The sequence below is a fragment of the Cynocephalus volans genome, chromosome 10 (assembly GCF_027409185.1).
Source record: "Cynocephalus volans isolate mCynVol1 chromosome 10, mCynVol1.pri, whole genome shotgun sequence".
Lineage (NCBI taxonomy): Eukaryota > Metazoa > Chordata > Mammalia > Dermoptera > Cynocephalidae > Cynocephalus > Cynocephalus volans.
In genome coordinates this window covers 126,991,629-127,012,032 of record NC_084469.1, presented here as the reverse complement: position 1 = coordinate 127,012,032, position 20,404 = coordinate 126,991,629, and the positions used below count along the sequence as shown (strand labels likewise).

The following is a 20,404-nucleotide window of genomic DNA, read 5'->3' as shown; positions in this document are numbered from 1 at the left end:
AGGCTGTGGGTGGGGCATGCTCCCTCTGGAGGACATGTGTCCAGGATAAGTAGACACTGATGTTGCTAGTACAGCCACACCTACATGCCCTTACGGAACTGCGGAAAGGTAGCAATAACCTGGTAATGTCAGCTATCATAACATACATGGAGTAAGCAAACAGAAGTGCCTGTCCAAGTGTGACCTGAAAGTATACGGCCCACTATCTTAAGACTGAAGAACGAAACAGGCAACTCCATATGGTTTACAAGGAGCTTATTATCGAGTGACTTACATACAAGAGAAGGATTGGGCGGGGTATCGATCCAGGCACTGAGCAGCTGCTTTCTCTGCAACCCTGGGCCAGGGGGAGGAGTTAAATCATATAAGGGACTTAGAGATAAAGGTGGAGAGGTGGAGCTGTGCCAAAGAGAGGATGTCTGTGGAAGTGGAAGACTCCCAGGTGCCTCACAGCTACCTGTTGTTTTTCCTTGGGGTTGCTGGCATCACCCCCCTTACCTTACATAAACATAGCATTTCATTCCTTTCCCTTCCTCAGATACTAAGCAACCTCTGCAGGGAAAGATGGTAGCTATTGAAGCCAGAGTTCTGAAGGCCACAAGGATAGGGTGAGTTCTGCATCCCCAGAGTGCCTCTCATCACTGTGTTCCAAATTGTCTCCTTAGATCGTGTTCCAGTTCACACCTTCCCATCTGGATGTCACAGAAGCATTATGGACTTTCTTAATCCCTGAACACAATATCACAGTCCCTTTCCTGCTGGTAGGCAAAGCCATTGACCCTCTCATCTCTCTGGACAAGTCACACCTCAACTTCAGTGCTCTCCTCATTGGTAAGGATGCCTGTTGGTTTATATTTAAAGTTGGCATGACCTGGGCAAGGCCATCAAGAGCTCCAGAAGTAGCCTTGGGTGCGGAACTTTTCCTTGTGCCTTCCAGATGCATGGCAGAGGGCCTCTATCACTTTTCAGAAAGCCACAAAATATTTACCTCTCAATCTAATTTCCATCAAGTTTCTTTTAAACCTACACAGTAATAACTCAAGGAAATTTAGGAGCCTTGTTAAAGACCCTACTTTGTAGATTCGTTCAGGGCCTGGACTGACTCTTCATTTCCAGAGCCTCAAGTCAGACCCAGCCTTTCTGCATGTGCCCCCAGATTATGGGTTGTATTTGTTTACTTCTCAATCTGTGCCACAGTGGTCAGATTTCTCTGTGATCCTTTCATGCACTTATTTGGTTCAACAAGTATTAATGAGACCCTAGTATGGCTCAGGAACTCTTCTGTGGGCTGGGAATGCACTTATAGATAAAGCACGAAGTTTCCACCAGCATGAGTTTACATTCTAGTAATAGGAAGCAGACTACCAAAAAATAAATAAATAATAAGTAAAATATATAGCATGTCAGAGTTGATAAGTGTTTAGAGAAGAATACAGCAGGGTAGGAGGAAAAAGGAGTGCCAGCAGGCAGTGGGAAAGTGACATCTGAGCAGAGACTTGAAGGAAATAAAGGAAGTGATTGTCAGGTCCCTTATAACCCCATGAATCTTTCACACAGATGTGATGTGTGTGTGTGTGTGTGTGTGTGTGTGTTTGTGTGTAATACATCTAAAGCCAGAGGATTTTTTTAATTTATTTATTTTTAGCTCCCATAGATAAGTGAGAACATGTGGTATTTCTCTTTCTGTGCATGACTTGTTTCACTTAATATAATTTTCTCTAAGTCCATCCATGTTGTTGCGAATGGTAGTATTTATTTCCTTCTTTTTTATAACAGAGTAGTACTCCGTTGTGTAGATATGCCACAGTTTCCTTATCCACTCATCTGATGATGGACATTTGAGCTGGTTCCAACTCTTTAAAGTCAGAGGATTTTTTTAATAGTTCATTATATGTTTTATTTATAAAATAATGTTCTTCATAGTAGGTCAATCAATGAGGTGTTGAATAACAAAAGTTTTATCTCTCCCCATCCATCCTGTTCCATCCTTCCCTTTCCATCGAAGGAAACCAATGTTAAAGTTGGATGTGTATTATTTTCATGTATTTCTTATACTGATACACATAAGTAGGTATGGGGATTGTGGCATTTATTAAGTTTTTGAAGGAATAAACGAGCAATGTAGCCTAAGAATAATAACAGCAAGACAAAGAGAGTTTAATCCAGGAATGCAAGAGTGTGCATTTCAATATAGTGATCACATCTATAGATGAAGGATGAATAGCCACGTGATCATATTAGTATATACTGAAAAGGCATTGCTAAATTCAGCAGACATTCCCAAAAAGAATTTTAATAGCAAATTAGGAATAAATGAGGCAAATATAATAAACCACTAAAACTACTTCAATTAAAATGAGGAGTTAGGTAAGGATGCCCATTATCACCATTATTATTGATCACTTTCTTAGAGAAATTAGCAAGTACAATAAAATAAGAAAATTAAATAACTGCCATAAAAGTTGGAAAGAAAGAGACAAAATCACATTTTGTTGTTGCTGATGACTTTTTACATATAAAACCTCTAGAGGCTCTGAAGAAAAGCAAAACAAACTACTAGAATCAACAAAATAATTAGTAAGGTGGGTGACTGCAAGACAAATATACAAAAATCAATAGTTTCTTATCTTTAGCAATAAGCACCTAGAAACAGAAACAAAAAAAAATTGTATTTAATACTGACAAAACTTATACAGTATTTAAGGATAAATATAACAAGAAAAGCACAGGCCCTATATGAAGAAAACTATCTTATTAAAATACTCCCAAGCAAGATCTGAACACTTGTCAGTTCTCCCAAAATTAAATGCAAATTTGATGAAGCTACAATTAAAATCCCAACCAAGGTTGCCAGATGAAGCAACAGGATGCACAGTTCAATTTTTTTTTTTTTAATTTTAAATTTTAAATTTTAACTTCAGATAGCAATGAATAATTTTTTGGTACTTAAGTATGTCAGCATGAGTATGTTCCATGCGATATTTGGGACTTACTTTTATTTGCTATATCTGGCAACCCTAATCCAAAAAGGATTGAGAGGGAAGAGAATTAGATAAAATGACCCTCAAGTTTATGTGGGAAAATAAGTGTTCTATAACAGTAAGTAGAAAAACAAAATAGTGAGAGGAGATGTATTAGTCAGGGCCCTGGCAGGAAACTCATGGCATATCCAAGGTCTAATTCAAAAGAATTCACTGCAGGGATTATTTAGAGATGCGGGTAGTTAAGGGGCTAACCAGGAAGGGGGAAACCCCATTAACAAATTCAGGAAGGCATTAGGGTCTGAAGGAGCAAGGGAAGGAAACAATGTCACCAGCATCCCAGGAGAGCTGTGACCAGGGCAGAGGAGCCACCTAGCAGGAGCCCACAGTTCTAGAAGGAAGACGTTGAACCCTCCCCCCCACCCCACCAAGAGAGGAAGGTCACTTGTAGAGCAAAAGGAAGGATGAAGGAGTTTGGAAGGGGAGGGAAAGATGTTGGGGAAGACTTCCTCCTGCCTGCAGAGCGGTGTCTGCAGAGATGCTTCAGCAAGCAGGCAGGAGGCCTCCGCTGAGGGCTGGCGTTTCCTCCGCAGGCAGAGAAGCCAGGGAGACTGTACAGATCATCAACAAGGAGGAGCAGGGCTTCAATTTTGCATTCCAGGATAACTCCCGATATTCTGAAGGTTTCAGCAACAGCCTGGTTGTATGTCCCATGGAAGGCTGGGTCCCACCACTGTCCAGGTAACAAAAAATACGTCCTTCCAACATGGCAGGGTCCCCAGATAACTCAGATCCCTTAGAGTGCCCTATTTACAAAATCTCTTCCAACTCTAAAATTTTTCATTTCTGTTCTAATGATTCCCTGATGTTCATTTTCTTGATGAATTATGGAGCAGTAAGAATTCTACGCCCTTGTTCTCAATATTTTCTCTAATGTCTGTATTCTTTTCCTTGCTATTTGCTGTATGTGTGAATCCCAAAGCAATGTCCAGCCTTACCTGGCAAATCTTAAAAATTCATTATAATTTAGAATTATAGTGCCTTTTCCTCATAGTGTATCTGCTAATCCAGTGGGCTCATATTTTTTTAAGCAGGTTTTAACAAATTAGCCTAGTCAGCTAATCTGTTGTCTTGCTCCACAACCAGGTTCCCAATTGATATTTTCTTCACACCAAAGCAAGAAGGAGATGTAAATTTTAATTTGATCTGCAATGTGAAAAAGAAAGTCCACCCTCTGACATTAAATGTCAAGGCCGAGGGCTACGCTATGAATGCGGAGGTTAAGTGCAAGGACAGCACTGGCACCATCACTGTCTTGACTCCCAACCAGACCAACATCATCAGCTTCTATGAGGTAAAGGTGTGAGTGGGCCTTGCTGTCTGTCTTGGTTTCCACGCTGACTGGAGAAGGTGGGACAAGTGAACATGAGCTGAGTTTTTCTGCTTCAAATGCCAGAGAAACCAGGAGAACAGAAACATGCTAGGAACAGCTCTGTCCCCAGAATGTACAGTTATGATGCAAATGCTTCTTTCATTTGACTTTTCAGGGGGTGAGGGATGGTGGAGAGGGGCAAGAATGTTTGGATTAAACATACAGAAAGGATGTTTGACTACCAAGGAAGGTCTAAGAATTAAATCGCCATCTTACTCTTGAGATATGAGGTGAACCCCAACACTTAGCAGCGCTTGCTGGAATATGTGGCTACATGAAGCTAGTGATACTCAACTTACCAACATCATCAGCCATCCCTGTTTCCCAAAGGACATTGTCCCCCAACATGTACATATCCTGACCCCCCAGAGAAGGGAACGAGTGTTTGCATTCACTACTCTGTTCTCTGTCTCCCAGGTGGAGCTAAATGAATGTGTCCAGTGTGAATTCAGCTTTATCAACACTGGAAAGTTCAACTTCAGCTTCCAGGCTGAGCTATCTGGTTCCAAAACTCTGCTGCAGTACTTGGAATTTTCACCCACTGACAGCACTGTGGATGTGGGGCAGAGTGTACAGGCCACCTTGTCTTTCCAACCACTTAAGAAGTGTGTCTTGAAGGGCCTGGAACTCAGAATCAAGGTGAGATCATTTAACATTGTCCAAACACTGAAAGCATTCAGAATGGTGCCTTGACAGGTTAATTCTCCTTTGTGTTCTTTGTCTTTCCCACCCATCCAGAAGCTCCTGTAGGGTGGTTGTGTTGGAGATAGCCCCAAAATCTCTAGTACAAAGGCCTCATTTACAGTTTAGGTGCCTGGTAAGTGCCAATTGAAAAGCAGTTGACCATCTGTGTATTGGAATATGACTCAGCCACCAAAATAAATAAGAGAGATAGATGGGGCAGGGAGAAAATATGTACAGCATTATCCAAGATAACTTGTTGAATGAAAAACCAAGGAATGGTGATATCAGCAGGAATGGTAGAGAAGGACATCTGAAAAGCTGCTCCTCTATAGCAACAAGAACACTGGTAAAAAAAAAAAAAAAAAAAATCAACTTTTTCAGAATTCTGAAAATTAAGCACAGGCTTGCAACCATCCTAGGGCATTTATTCAAGAAAAATGGCAGAATATCCATAAGAACAGTCAGCTTTGTTTTGTTTTAACTTGCCCTATTCCAATTCCCTTCCCCCCAGCTCTGCAGCAGCCTTGAAAAACAACAGTTTTACAGTCAAAATGAAAACCAGCAGTCTATCAGCCAACAGCTTTGGAACTCTCCACAACCCCCATTCTAAGAGAACTGTTGCCCTGTCTGGAAGTTCAGTAGAAACTCCCTCTCACAGGGCTTGCTTTTATTTGACCTGACTCAGAGTTTACTCAATGTAAACAGCCTTTTTTCATGGGGAATTTGTCAAAAACAATCCTTGACAAATGTTCAATATTACAGCTGCCTGAGGTGACAATGACCCTTGGGGAAAATAAGCAGCTGACCCAAAAACTTAAATGGAAAAGCTGGGGAAAGAAATGTTCACAGGGAGCTTTGAAAAATTCTAGCATATTCCCTGGAATCTGGACAGCCATATGTGCATATAACGTGTGTATCTCAGAGCTATTGCTCAGGAATGAACTGAGAAGGCCATAAGCTCTCACTCCTGGCTAACCTTTACACCGTGTGAAGGCAAGAATTGGAAGATAAAGTAGAGTTGGCAACTGCCTGTCTGAGCGTCAAAGGCATGCCCCACCACACACGCAGAGCCCCTTGGCAAAAGCTGGCAGAGTTATTGATTCCAGGCATTTAAGGAAATCTGTCCAATTAGTAGCTGACCACTAAACAGAGACTTCAGTGGCCACGCATAAATAAGAATATAGACTTTACTAAAAAAGTCACTAAATAAATGAAGAGAAACAACAACCAGGGTGGAGGGGTGAGATCTGATTTCCAGAGTTGCCACATTATATTATTTTAAATCTGAATTTTCCAACAAGAAATTATGAGACATGAAAAGAAACGAGGAGGTATGACCCTTACACAGGGAAAAAAAGCAATAAATAGACATTGTCCCTGAGGAAGCCCAGATTTGGGACTTACTAGACAAGTAACTTAAAATCACCTATTTAAAATATTTTCAAAGAACTATAAAAACTAAATAACTAAAGGAAAGTATGAGAACAATGTCTCACCAAATGGAGAATATCAATAAAGACAGAAATTATAAAAATATAAATTCTGGAGCCAAAAAATACAATAGCTGAAATGAAAAATTCACAAGAGGAACTCAATTGCAGATTTGATGTGGCAAAATAAAGAATCAGCCAACCTGAAGATAGGGCAATTGAGATTATTCAGTCTGAGAAAGAAAAAAGAATAGAGAAAAATGAACAGAGCATTGGAGACCCATTGGACAACATCAAGCATACCAACATTCACATAATGGAAGTCCCAGAAGAAAAGAAAAGAGAAAAGGATAGAAAGAATATTTCAAGAAATAATGCCCAAACACTTCCCAAATTTGGTGAAAAATATATTAAACATCCAGAAAGCTCAATTTACTCTAAGTAGGATAAAGTCAAAAAGATCCACACCTAGACACATCATAATTAAACAATTGAAGGACAAAGAATCTTGAAAGCAGCAGGATTAACAGCTGATTTCTCTTTGGAAACCTTGGAGGCCTGAAGACAGTGGCATTACGTTTTCAAAGTGCTGAAAGAAAAAACTGTCAGTAAAGAATTTTTTATATAGCAAAACTATCCTTCAACAATGGAGGCGAATCCAAGACATTCTCAGATAAATAAAAACTGGGAGAATTCATCATTAGCAGAGTAGCCTACAAGAAATAATAAAGGGTATCCTTCAGATTGAAATGAAAGGACACTAGAGAGTAACTTAAAGCCACATGAAGAAATAAAGAGCACCAGTAAAGATAACTGCATAAGTTATGTAAAAGACAGTATAAGTGTATTTTTTGTTTGTAACTTTTCTCTACCTGACTTAAGACAACTACCTAAAGCAATAGCTATAAATTTGTGTTGATAGACATTATATGAAGATGCAATTTGTATGATAATAATAACACAAAGTTCCCCAGCAAGACTTTGCCTCTTTTTTCAAGATAGGACATCCTCCTGTCCTCTTCTGTTTACATCCCAATGACCAGAACTATGTCTGATGGCCACCCTGAGCTAAAATGGAGGATGGGAAATCAAGTATATTCACCTAGGCACATTGGCAACCAATCAGAGTCCTGCTAGTAAGGACGCCTTGAGAGCAGATGTTGGCTAGTAACTAGCAGTGCCTGCCATAACCCCTCGGCCTTCAAGCTGAGTCACTGTTGCAGGAGCAAAGCAAGAATCTGTGTAGTGTCTGATTTCAGAGTAGCTTTCCTTAATTAAACAACCTTTAACCTACTGGATCAGAATCTCTGGAGATGGAGCCGAGCCCTGGGACCTGCATTTTTTAAACACCAACTGCTTTCCTCCATCACCTGAGGACTTAAGTGTTCTCTCCTCTCCCTTCTCCTAATTACGATCCACCTGCCATTCCCTCCCCACAGATCACCCATGGCCCAACATTTGTGTGCAGCATCACAGGCTGTGCTGTAAGCCCAGCGGTCCATTTCTCCTTCACCAGCTACAACTTTGGGACCTGCTTCATCTACCAAGCTGGGATGCCCCTATACAAACAAACCCTGGTCATCACCAACAAGGAAGAAACACCTATGAGGTAAGCAGGCTTCCCAGAGCCTCCAGATGTTTCTGCAGCTACATGTGGGTCCTACAGACTCCAGCCAGGTGAAGTCCTGCCAAGACAAAAGGGAAGGATTATGAGAAAAAGTCAAACACAGGTAGGCATGAATCCTGGCTCCATCCCCACCACACATACTAATATTTGGATAGACATGAGGTATTCTGCTAAAAATCCTCTTCTTGAAGTGGAGGGCAGTGCCAAATGACCTAATGGGAGTTTTTATGGCTTTCATTTATTTTCCTCATGTAACATATGTGGAAAGTGAGGTTTGGAGAGTTAAAAAATGAATTCCTCAGGCCAGTGACCTTGCAGTGAATAGCAGGCCTGTACTGAGCCCAAGCCTTCTGATTCAAATCCAGCCTCTCTGTACCATTCCAGACCTTCTGGACACCCTTCCAGACCTATTGAGATAGAATCTCCAGGGACTGGCCCAGAGACCCAAGTTCACGCAAAGCTGTCTATATCAATAATGTGGAGAACTTTCTGCAAAAACGAAAATGTTATGTATCTATGCTGTCCATTATGGTGGCCTATAGCTCATGTGGCTATGGAGCACTTGAAATGTGCCTCGTGCGACTAAGGAACTGAATTTTTTTATTTACTTAATTTTAATTAGTTAAAATTTAAATTTAAATAGCCACATGTGTAAAATGCCTACCATCTTGGATAGCACAGGTCTAAGTTCAAATGTCAGCTCTTCCCTAGATATGTGGCCTTGGGCAATTTTTTTGAACTCTCTGTGCCCCTGTCTGTTTGCACAAAATGGGGGATCATAATAGCACCTCCCATTTAGGACTATTAGGAGGACTGGATTAGTTCATCTAGAAACAGTACTTAGAATGGTGCCTGGAACGTAGGAAATACTTGATTATTGTTAGCTGCTGCTATTGTTGCTGCTGTTATTGCTGTTGTTTTTATAATTGTTATTATCCTGAGCATTAAATTATGAGTGTCATGTAATTTTAAATACTAATTAAAACTCTTATCTACCTATACTTTCTTGCATGATTTGATGTCATCTCAGTCTTACCTTGTTTAAGACATGGAGCTCTATGCATTGACCTAGCTAGACTCCTTCTCTAAATACCTGTAAGGCAGACGAGGAGAGGTTGTAATGGAGAGGTCTAGGTGCCTTCCTACCTACATGTGGAGTGTGGTCAACATGCTTTTTCAAGATCCCTTCTAGTTGAGCAATTTGTAATAATAATAACTCACCCTTATGGAATATTTCTTCTGTGCCCTGTTTAGTGACTGCTTTAGTCACTTTACCTCATTTAATCCTTACAAAAACCCTGTGAAATAGCTACTACTACCCCATTTTAAATAAGGAAACAGAGACCCAAATGGACTAAGTAACTTTTCCAAAGTCACATGTCTAGTTGGTGATAGAGCCTGGATCCAGCCTCCTGCCTGAATGACCCTAGAATACATACTTCTCTCTGCTGTGCTTTGCCACCCAACTCCTTCCGAAAGCACTTCCTTTATGAGAGAGTACAAAATCGTGAGGTACATTATCAAGAAAGAAAGGATCAGGAGCATGAAAATAGCACTGGGCACAGGGTCATGAGCCTTTGAGTTTGAGGCCTAGTTCTTCCGGGATCTCAGGCTGTGATTTGGGGTAAGTAACTTGACTGTGCTTAGGACAGTGTGGGTGGGGTCATTGCTGAGGTCCCTTCCAGCTCTTAAGTGACTTCTATGACTCTAGGTCAGCAGGGTAGGAAGTCCATCAGTACCCAGCTCAGAGAGACAAGAGGACAGCATCTGTCCCTCTAGGTCAAGCTTCCCAGAGCTTACGCACCTTCCTCTTGACTTTCTCCAGCATAGATTGTTTGTACACCAACACCACCCACCTCGAGGTGAACTTCCGTGTTGATGTAGTAAATCCAGGAAAGACACTGGAGGTTCCAATCACATTTTATCCTCAAGAAAGTATCAACTATCGAGAGCTCATCACCTTTGAAATCAATGGGCTCTCACAGCAAACAGTCGAAATCAAAGGGAAAGGTACTGAAATGAAGGTAAGACACAGGAGGCCCTTGGGCTTGGTGCCCTCCTTCCTGCCTTCCCAGCCACCTTTGCCCACCTGAGCCCACACACCCTTCCTCCATCTCCATGTCTCACAGCCCCACTGAGATGATGTCCCTAATAACACAAAGGGGTCAAATCACACTCAAGTGAATCATGGATCTTATCAATACCAAACTTTACTGTATGAAAGGATATAGGTAATCGCAGGCACTAGAGGAACCTTCTTTTTCTGGAGAAGTCCAAGACTATCAGACGCAGCACCCCAAGCATGATCTTTTCCTCTTGCATTAGGGCATGTTTGTTTTCAGGTTTAAAAAGATGACATTTTTAAGCAATGTATGCAGACATAGGTTTCAGTTTTGGAACACCTTTCTTTAACACCCCCACCAATTAACATTCTCCAGCAGCCACAGAGCCCAGGATTACATTCGGTTGAGGACATTCCTTCTATGCAGGTACTCTGGATAGAAAGGAAATGGTCATGTCCCACTGCTAACCCTTTCCAGTGTCTTGTAAATTTTTAAGGTGTTGGTCTGGTAGAAGTATTTGCATTTTTATAGAAGGTTTTGGAAGATTAAAAGCCTTCCAATACTCTCAAGAATGCATGGGTATTTCAGCAACCAAGGGAAAATGGAGTGGGTGTATTTCTGGCAGCTTTCTCATCAATCCATAGGAGCAGCAGAACATTGCCATCTGGTGTGTCTGGACCCAAGCCACAGACAGGGTCTCTTCTGATGCAATCGATTCATTCTTTCATTTAGTCATTTGCCACCCATTGTGTGTTGGGTACTTTGGGTAGGTCCAGAGGTGACTTAAACATGTTCTCAAACTTCCAGGAGCACATGGCTAATGGAGGAGACTGTTTTGCCTTTTTAGACAAAATTGAAACATGTAGGCTGGATTTAAAGACAGGTGGGGAGAGGGGTGCAACTTAGTGACTGATCAAAGGACAGTGGCCTGCGGGTGCTGCTGATTGTAGGTCAGTGCCATGCTGGAGGACAAGGTTCATCCAGGCCACCATTTCCATTAGAGCCTTAGATAAGGACTTTGTAGTGGGTCTACTTGTCTCCACCTCTACTGCCACCACTCTATCCAAACTACCACCATCTCTCAGTCCTTATGCTTTCTCTCTTGCTCTCTTCTAGCCCATTCCCCACAGAAGAGCAAACCAGAGCACTCTCACAAATGCAGGTTGGATTGGGTCACTCCATGCTTTACTGATGTCCCATTTCTCCCAGAATAAAGCCCAATCTCCCTGCCCCTAAGAATGGCCTGCAAGGCCTTGCAAGACCTGAGCACCTGTCCAAACTCATCTCCTCAGGTCCCCCCTAGTTCCCAGTCCAGGTCTTGACCAGACTACCCCCTCCAGCTCAGGGCCTTGCCACAGGTTGTCCCTTCCCCTTGAAGTGCTCCCCACCCCCTTGCCAACATTGACTCAAACTGTCTAGATCACACCCTTCTGTAGCTCTCAGTGTAAGCATGCCACCTTCAGGAAGGCCTCCCTGAGCCCCCAGTCTAGCGTCAGCTTCCTGTAATGTGCTGTCAAGGTGCCCTTGAGCTTTTCCTTCACACCTCTCAACCCAGTTTTAATGATGTAATTGGGCAATGAGTAGGTTAGTGGGCATTTTATGCACATAAATGTTCATTGAGTGGGTGAATGCCCATCCGATGGGAAGAAGTTACATCACTGAAAGAGAGGGAACCACCCTCGCCTCACCAGGGGAGACGTATCATGTTTATTGTTTTCATCAACTAATGAATCCTTCTTCCTATTCTCTTTCTTGTCCCACAGGTTTTAGTCCTAGATCCAGCTAATAAGATTGTGAAGTTAGGAGCTGTCCCTCCAGGACAGGTTGTGAAAAAAATGGTTTCCATCATAAACAACAGCCTTGTTCAGCTCATATTTAACCTGTCAGTCATGTTCTCGATTCCAGAACTCCAGGAACCCAAGGTTGGTGCTCAGAGGACTCCCAGGGTCTGCTTTCTGCTTCCTGATGATAATGATGACCACGCTAGCAGCACTAACAGCTCACATTTCTCGTGCACCTATAATGTGCCAGACTGTTCTAAGTACTTTCCATGTGCTATCTCTGTTCGTTTTCCCAAAAATAGTACAGGGTTAGTGCTTTTATAATTCCCATTTTACATTTTCATTTGATTTTCATGTCATCCAATATCACTTGTTTATTTACACCTCCATTATGCAGATGGACCAATTCTCTATTTCCGCTCATTCCAGGTGTTTCTAACATTTTATATTAGAAACAACATTCTAATATCCAGGTAACTAAACATTTGTGTGCATCCATAAGTGCTTGCTTAAGACAGATTCCTAGAAGTGGGCTTGCAGGGTCGGGAGAGACAGGTGTTTCATTGCTAGTCTGTCCCCTGAAAGGTTGTCCCACTTTACGCTCCCATCAGCAATGAAAGAAAAGCATGCTCATTGCTAAATCCACTTCCTCAAGTTCCCTGGTGAGAGAGGCCACCGGTCCTGGCTGCCTGCTACCCATCTGACAGGCATCAGAGTTTGGTGGCCCTTTGAAAATGGACCAGGTGTGTTTCATTCCAAGCGTGGACTGTCTATTCCTTCATTCAGTTCATTCTTGCATTTACTCAGTAAATACATGCTAGGTGCTGGGAATGCAACGGTAAACATGACATAGTCCTTGGTCTGGTGGAGTTCACAACCTTTTGGGGTCACACACACATAAACAATCCCAGGACAGCATAGAAACTACAGAGGCAGGGTGTGAAAAGGGGGGCAGGGCTGCTCAGAGGAGGGTGCAGGGGGCTACAGGAGGCCTGTGCTGAATTTTACAGGATAAAGAGGTGTCTCCCAGGCAGACAGGTTGGGGAAGAACATTCCTAGTGGGCAAGGGGTCAGTCCTTTTGGAAAACTAGTTGTGATTCCATGTGGAAGGAGCACTGTGGACCATCTAGGAATCGCAGGATACAGACAGATGGGCTATGAGAAGCCGGCTAAAAGCAATAGACCCTTGGCATCTTATCCAGGACCACACTTTGCCCACCATGCCACCCAGAGAAGGAGGGAAGACTTGTTGCTTCCCTTTCCTCATTAATCCGAATTAAAGTCCCTGGTCCCAGTGGGTCAGGGCCCCTACCAGTCTGGTCATACCAGTTCTGCCTCTTCAGGTAGTCAGACTAAAGCTGCCAGAGTGACCTGTGCGGGTGCCACCACCCGGGGCTGGCTGCCGACAAGCTGGCTGCTGACATCACCGTGTTTTGAGAAATCTCTAAGATGACTTTCCTATTGTCCCCTATGGCCCATCATCTCACTCCCTGCTCTCACAGGTCACTCAGGGGTGGCTGCTCAGCTCTGTACCAAAGGGAGCTTAAGGATGGAAAGGGAAATGGCTTCCTTAAAGCTGATTTGGATTTGATTTTTACCGGGACTAAGGGGAAAGAGAAAGCCATATGAATTTGTGGAGTGGTTCTCAAACTTTAGAATACATGCGTCACCCAGGGTACTTTTGAAAACGCAGGTTCCAAGCTCTCCCATGGAGACTCTGATGTGGCATTTTAGCAGCACACAGGGAAATCTGATGCAGGGAGCACTCCTTGAGAAACACCAGAGCTCTGCAGTTCTCTATCTCTTGTTACTATTTCCTCCACCAGGTGGGGGAAGGAAGCATGAAATGCCCAAAATGAGTTAGGAAAGGGACAGGAGAGGGAACTGACATTTATCAAATGCCTATTATGTGCCACACATTGTATATAGATGACCTTACTCCTCCTCGTAGAGTAAATCATGGAAAGTTTAAGTAACTTACCAAGGATTATACAGCTTATATGAGAGCAGAAGTGAGACTGACCCCTGGGATAGTCCCAGCAACAAGACCTCAGGGAATTGAGGCCTCAGGAGACTCCCACCCTCAGCTGATGGGTGTGGGTGTCGTTCTGTCCAGGTCATCACCTTGGTGCCCTTCCAAACCATCACCCTGAAGCCCAAAGAAGTCTGTAAACTGGAAGTCATCTTTGCCCCAAAGAAGCGTGTCCCTCCCTTCTCCGAGGAGGTGTTCATGGAATACATGGGGCTCCTGCGGCCCCTCTTCCTCCTCACTGGCTGCTGCCAGGCCCTGGAGATCTCCCTGGACCAGGAGCACCTTCCTTTTGGACCAGTCGTGTATCAGACACAAGCCGTACGACGCATCCTCATGTCCAACACAGGCGACGTGGGCACAAGGTAGGGGAGCAGTGCCCCCACCCCAAGGCAGCAGCAGAGATCTCTGTCCCTGGATTTGCCCTGGACCAGACACTTGTTTTGCAAATGCAGCCACTTTTTATTTCTATCCTCTCCCTTCTACATCCCTCCCCCTTCCCTCATGATGTGACGATAGTGGCCTCACCAGGGTGGTGACTGCTGCCAGGATTACTAAAATTAACATGGTAGAGAACATTTGCTCAATGCCTGTTCTATGCCCTTTATGTGGCTAATCTCATTTAATCCTAGCAACAGGTCTATGAGACCAGTACTACTACCAATCCATTTTATAGACAAGGGAACTGAGGTACAAAGCGATTACTAACTTCCTCAAATCATGTATGTAGCAAGAACTTACTATGTGCAGGTGCAGTGCTGAGCATACTTACTTACAGTATCCCATTTAATTACCCAGGATGCTCAAAGGTAATTAAATTAAACAGCCAGATTGTTCCCATTTCACAGATGAAGTTGAGGCCCAAAGAGTTTAGGTGATTTGCCTGAGATCACACAGCCGAGAAGTGAAAGAGGTGGGATTAGACCCAGGTGTATCTACGACAGTTCTTTCCAGGCTTGTCCCTCTCGCCGCTCAGGCATGCTGACACAGCGATGCACACTGCGTACTGTAGGGGGCACCCTTCACACTGGCCTGCGCTGTCCATCCTCTGTCTCCTGCCTGCACTGAGGGCCTGACCACAGAGGGATGACCACACAGGGCCATCAGATTCCAATGCCACCAAGAACAGGCGCAACTCTCACATAAATCTGAGCTGAGAGGCAGTGCAGGGAACAGTTAAGGCCACCGCCTCAGGAAGGTTCTAGTTCTGGCCCAGCCACTTCCTAGCTGTGTGACCTTGGGCAAACATGTATATGCATGTTCATGTACATGTTCCCTGATATGTCACTCATGAGTAATAAGATAAGATACAGCAATTTCCCATGCCTGGCTCAGCTCTGTGAGGGACCCACATCAGCTTACCCAGAGGGTGATCTTGGCTCATGCTCCCCAACTGCTTCTGCTCTATCTGGCAGATCTTTTTCCTCCCAAGTCCTAGGTGGTGCACAAGGGAGGTGAACATAGCAGCTAAAAGCCCACGGAAAGTCTCTTTTTCTCAGTTGCATTGAGGATACCCTAAGAATATAGTAAACTGTCTTCCTTGTCTTCTTTTGTCTTGGAAAAGGTTTAAATGGGATGTCAAAAAATTTGAGCCTAATTTCTCCATCAGCCCGGAAGAAGGCTATATCACCGCAGGCATGGAGGTTTCTTTTGAAGTAACCTACCATCCCACTGAGGTGGGAAAGGAGAGTCTCTATAAAAACATGCTCTGCTACATCCAGGGAGGCAGTCCTCTGTCCCTAACCCTTTCTGGAGTCTGCGTGGGACCACCAGCAGTCAAAGAGGTTAGTAGGTGCTGCCCAGGGATGGGCCAATACCAGGGGCAAGCCCAACAAGTGAACTCGGCAGGGCCTTCCAGAGACGAGTGGCTGTTCTCAAGCAGTCCTCAGTGCCCGTGTCAGACACTCAGACCTGCTCCTGCCACCACAAGGACTCTGAACACACTGGTCCCACTGCTGGAATACTCTTTCTCCCCTGTTCATCTAGTTAATTCCTGTTCATTCTCCAGCTCTCAACTCAAGCATTACATTCCCAAGGAAGCCTGTTGCATTAGTCCATTTCTGTTGCTTATAACACAATACCTGGAATGGGGGTGATTTATAAGAAAATGAGATCTATTGCTTATGGTTTCAGAGGCTGGGAGTCCAAACTCCAGAGAACACATCTGGTAAAGGCTTTCTTTAGTGGTGACTTCGGTAATGGCAGTATATCGCAGTGCTTAACTGTGGAGCAGAGAGAGAGCTCCTCATGCACTCCCCTTGTGAAGCCCTCAGAACCACTTCCATGACCACCATTTTTAATTCATTTACTAGGTATGGTCCTCACAATCTAATCATCTCCTCAAGGCCCCAACTTGCAATTACCATAACAGGATTTCCCACCCTCTTAACAGTCACAGTGGGGATACATAAAACCTGGGGGACACAACCCAGATCACCTGCACTGACATCCCTGGCTAGATCAAATTCTGTTATAAGATCTGTGAGTAAAGGATTAACACCTTTTTCCTTTTTTTTAAACCCTTGGGTTAACCCTCTGCTAGCTCTGTTCCTGGAAACCTAACTGTACGGTCAGCTGTGTTACCTGACAATACTGCTTATGGTAAAAATGACACCTGATTTCCCTCTCCATAATTTTGTTATCTCAAGAATGTTATATGAATGGAATCATACAGTATGCTATGGATATGTACAATGACACTTTAAAAAGTTCATGGGAAGATTCGTATTATCTTTTAATTCTACTTTTCCATGAACTTTTTGAAGTACCCTCATATGTACAACTCTCAGCAAAAACATATGCTTTTGTTTTTCTTGGGTAAATGCCTAGTTGTGGAATGGCCGGGTCATACAGTAGATGTATGTTCACCTTTTTAAGAAACTGCCAAACTGTTTTCCAAAGCGGTTGTGATCTTTTCCATTCCCACCAGAACATCTGACATTTCTGCTTTCTCCACATCCTTGTCAACACCTGATATGGTCAGTTTTTTTAATTTTAGCCATTGTCATAGGTATGTAGTGGTATATCATTGAGGTTTTTAATTTACATTTCCCTAATGCCTAATTATGACTACTAATAACTACTTATTCACCATTGATAAATCTTCTTTGTTGAAGTGTCTATTCAAATCTTCTATTTTTAATTGGGTTGTTTGTTCTCTTATTAAAATTTTGAGAGCTCTTTATATATTCTGAACACAGAATATATAATATATAATATATAATATAACAAGTTTTACATTTAGGTCTTCAATCTGTTTGAAGTTAATTTTGGTGTATATAGTGCAAGATATGGATCAAAATTCTTTTCTGTTGTTTGGTTTTTTTGTATGCAGATATCCAAGTGTTTCAGCACTATTTGTTGAATAGACTATCCTATCTCCACTGAACTGCTTTTGCACCTTTTTCGAAAGTCAGGTGATCATATACATGTGGGTCTGTTGCTGAACTCTATTCTAGTCCATTTATCTATTTGACTCTCTTTATGCCAATACCACGCTGTCCGTGTTACTATATTGAATGGCTGGTTCTCACCCCTCATCTTACTTGACTTGTACATGGCATTTGACACTGGGAACCAGCTCCTCCTCCTTCAAGCAACTCCTTCACTTGGTGCCAGGATACCACCCTCTCCGAGGTTTCCTCCTACCTTTCTGGCTGCTCCCTCTCACCTCTTTTTCTGATTCTTCTTCACATTGGAATGTGCCAGTCAGGAATTAGTCCACAAATTCCTTCTCTTTTCTAACTACACTCATTTCTTGTTGATCTCATCCAGTTTCTTGTCCTTCTTTAAAAAAAAAAAAAATTGCTATATTGACAATTCCCAAATCTATATCTTCAACTGGGACTTTTTCCTTGAACTCCAGATTTTAAATTCCACTTCCTGTTTGGCTAATGGGCATCTCTAACTTAAGATGTACAAGACTGAGTTCCTGATCTCTCCCACAAACCTGTCCCTCCCATAGTCAACCCCACCTCAGTCAACGGCATCTGCATCTTTCTAGTAGCTCAGGCTAAAACTTGGGTGTCATTCTTCAATTTTCTTCCACTTGTAACCAAGACTCCATATGTGAGTGAATCTTACTGGATCTTCGAAATGCTACTAGAATATACCCACTTCCCACCATCCCCACTACTACCAGTGCCACCCAGGCCACCATCATCTCCCACTGGGCTATTGCAAGTGTCTTCTAATTGGTGTCTCTTCCTCTGTCCTCGCCTGTCAGCATCTGGAGCGATTCTGTTAAAACATAGATCAATTCAGGTCGCTGCTCTATTCAGAACTCTCCTAAGTCTTCCTATTTCAGTAGAAGGAGAAGAAAAGTCTCTACCATGGCTCCCAAGGCCCTACATGCTCTGTTCCCTGTTACTTTATCTCCCCTTCACTCACTGCACATTGGCCAGAGTGCCCTCCTTGCCATTTGTCAAAATTTAGGACCTTGACAGTCAATGTTTCCTCTGCTTGGGAGGTTCTTCCCCAGGTCTCCCCTGACTTAGTCCTTTTTAGTCTTGAATACACATCCTCAGTGAGCCCTCCCCTAATCACCCTATTTAAAATCTCAAACCCACTCCCCAATCTGGCAGTCCCTACACCCTCGCCCTGCTTTATTTTTCTCCACAGCACTTATTCCTATTTTACATTCTCTATATTCTACTTACTTGGTTGTTTATTGTCTATCTGTCCCCACTAGAATATAAGTTCTTTGAAGGCAGAGATCTTTGTTCTTTTGTTCACTGCTGTATCTCCACCACCAAGAACAGTGCCTGGCATGTAGAAGGGACCTAATAACTATTTACTGAATGAATGAAAGAAAAAAAATTACCAATTGAAACACATGATGAGAAGCACCGTTAACGTCAGTTTTCCCCAGAACACATTCTGTACCTGGAGACAGACTGGGGGATGTGTCACGGACATGAGGTGCCTGCTTTCTTCCAGGTGGTGAATTTCACCTGCCAGGTGCGCTCCAAGCACACACAAACCATCCTGCTGTCAAACCGCACCAACCAGACCTGGAATCTGCACCCCATCTTTGAGGGCGAACACTGGGAGGGGCCCGAGTTCGTCACCCTGGAAGCCCATCAGCAAAACAAGCCCTATGAGATCACCTACAAGCCCCGCACCATGAACGTGGAAAACCGCAAGCACCAGGTAGGCGGAGACCTCCCCATCGATTTCCTGGCATAGGCAAAGGGAGGAGCTATGCAATAGAGGTTAGAAGACAGTTCTAGAGTTCAGATCTCAGAGATTGTTAGAACCAGGGGAAACACCCAGATCATATTGGAACAATGGGGACTCAGGCAGGTTATCAAGCATTGGCATCCCTTTTTATCCATATTTTTTTGTGTATAGGAGATTCTCTTGGAGCCAGGGGCTCAGTTCTGAAACAGAGTCCTAGACCAAGAACTAAGCAATTAATATTTAGCTTAATTACGTAAATAACATTATGGTGACTACAATGAAAATCAAAAAAGAAAAGCAGCCACAATCTTCCTCCCTATAAAAACTAAACTTTTTCTTCTATCTTCACTACCAATCCTTATTCAGATGCAGCTAGAACTGTCATCACAGAATACCCAATTTTTCATTCCGTTTGTTTTCACTTCACAAGATATCATTAGCATTTTTCTATTTAACTATGTAGTCTTTGTGATAACCATTTTTAATGACTGCCTAATATCTCATTGAATGAGAGTTCCATATTTATTTAACATTCCCCTATTGTTGAATGTTTATCTCCAAATTTTCATCAATATTGTAAGTGGTTCTAATATATATGCATGTAATTTTTTCCTTTGGAGGAATTTTTCTTCAATAAGTTCCCTAGGGTGGGATTCCTGGTTCAAATACATATGAACATTTTTATGATTCTTGAAATGTGTTACCATGCCGCTTTCCAAAAGTGTTATGCTTACTTGCAGAGCCTTCATTAATCCTGTGTCCCCACCATGCCTGATAGGTACTTAATAAAGGACCTTCCATGTCGTTCTGATCACTTCTCCTTAGGGCACCCTCTTCTTCCCCCTCCCGGATGGGACCGGCTGGCTGTATGCTCTACATGGTACTTCCGAGCTCCCCAAAGCTGTGGCCAATATCTACCGTGAAGTGCCATGTAAGACACCCTACACTGAGCTCCTGCCAATCACCAACTGGCTGAACAAGCCCCAGAGGTAAGGGAGTGGGGGCAAGGAGTTGGGTGGGGAGACAGAGGGAGGACTTCCACCATCTAACCAGGTCCTTCCCCTGCTCAGGACCTCTAGGGGATGTTGTGGGGCTCAAGGAGTCACAGACAACGTTCCCCAATGAGACCAGGCATTTCCTGAACTCTAAGCTTCCCAGAGAAATTCTCCCATTTGGTGCTGTTACTTGTAAGTCTC

The 20,404-nt window shown here is 43.1% G+C and overlaps 1 protein-coding gene across 1 annotated transcript in view; it reads left to right on the top strand.

Annotated features, from left to right (window-relative positions):
- HYDIN (HYDIN axonemal central pair apparatus protein) overlaps positions 1-20,404 on the top strand; it is a 364,550-nt gene that overhangs the window by 331,571 nt on the left and 12,575 nt on the right. Inside the window, exons 71-81 of the mRNA XM_063112309.1 lie at positions 666-831; positions 3,575-3,722; positions 4,128-4,335; positions 4,831-5,052; positions 7,967-8,136; positions 9,980-10,178; positions 11,981-12,139; positions 14,115-14,392; positions 15,592-15,811; positions 18,966-19,178; positions 20,034-20,197. Coding sequence (XP_062968379.1) covers positions 666-831; positions 3,575-3,722; positions 4,128-4,335; positions 4,831-5,052; positions 7,967-8,136; positions 9,980-10,178; positions 11,981-12,139; positions 14,115-14,392; positions 15,592-15,811; positions 18,966-19,178; positions 20,034-20,197 — 2,147 coding nt within the window. The remainder of the gene's footprint in view (positions 1-665; positions 832-3,574; positions 3,723-4,127; positions 4,336-4,830; positions 5,053-7,966; positions 8,137-9,979; positions 10,179-11,980; positions 12,140-14,114; positions 14,393-15,591; positions 15,812-18,965; positions 19,179-20,033; positions 20,198-20,404) is intronic.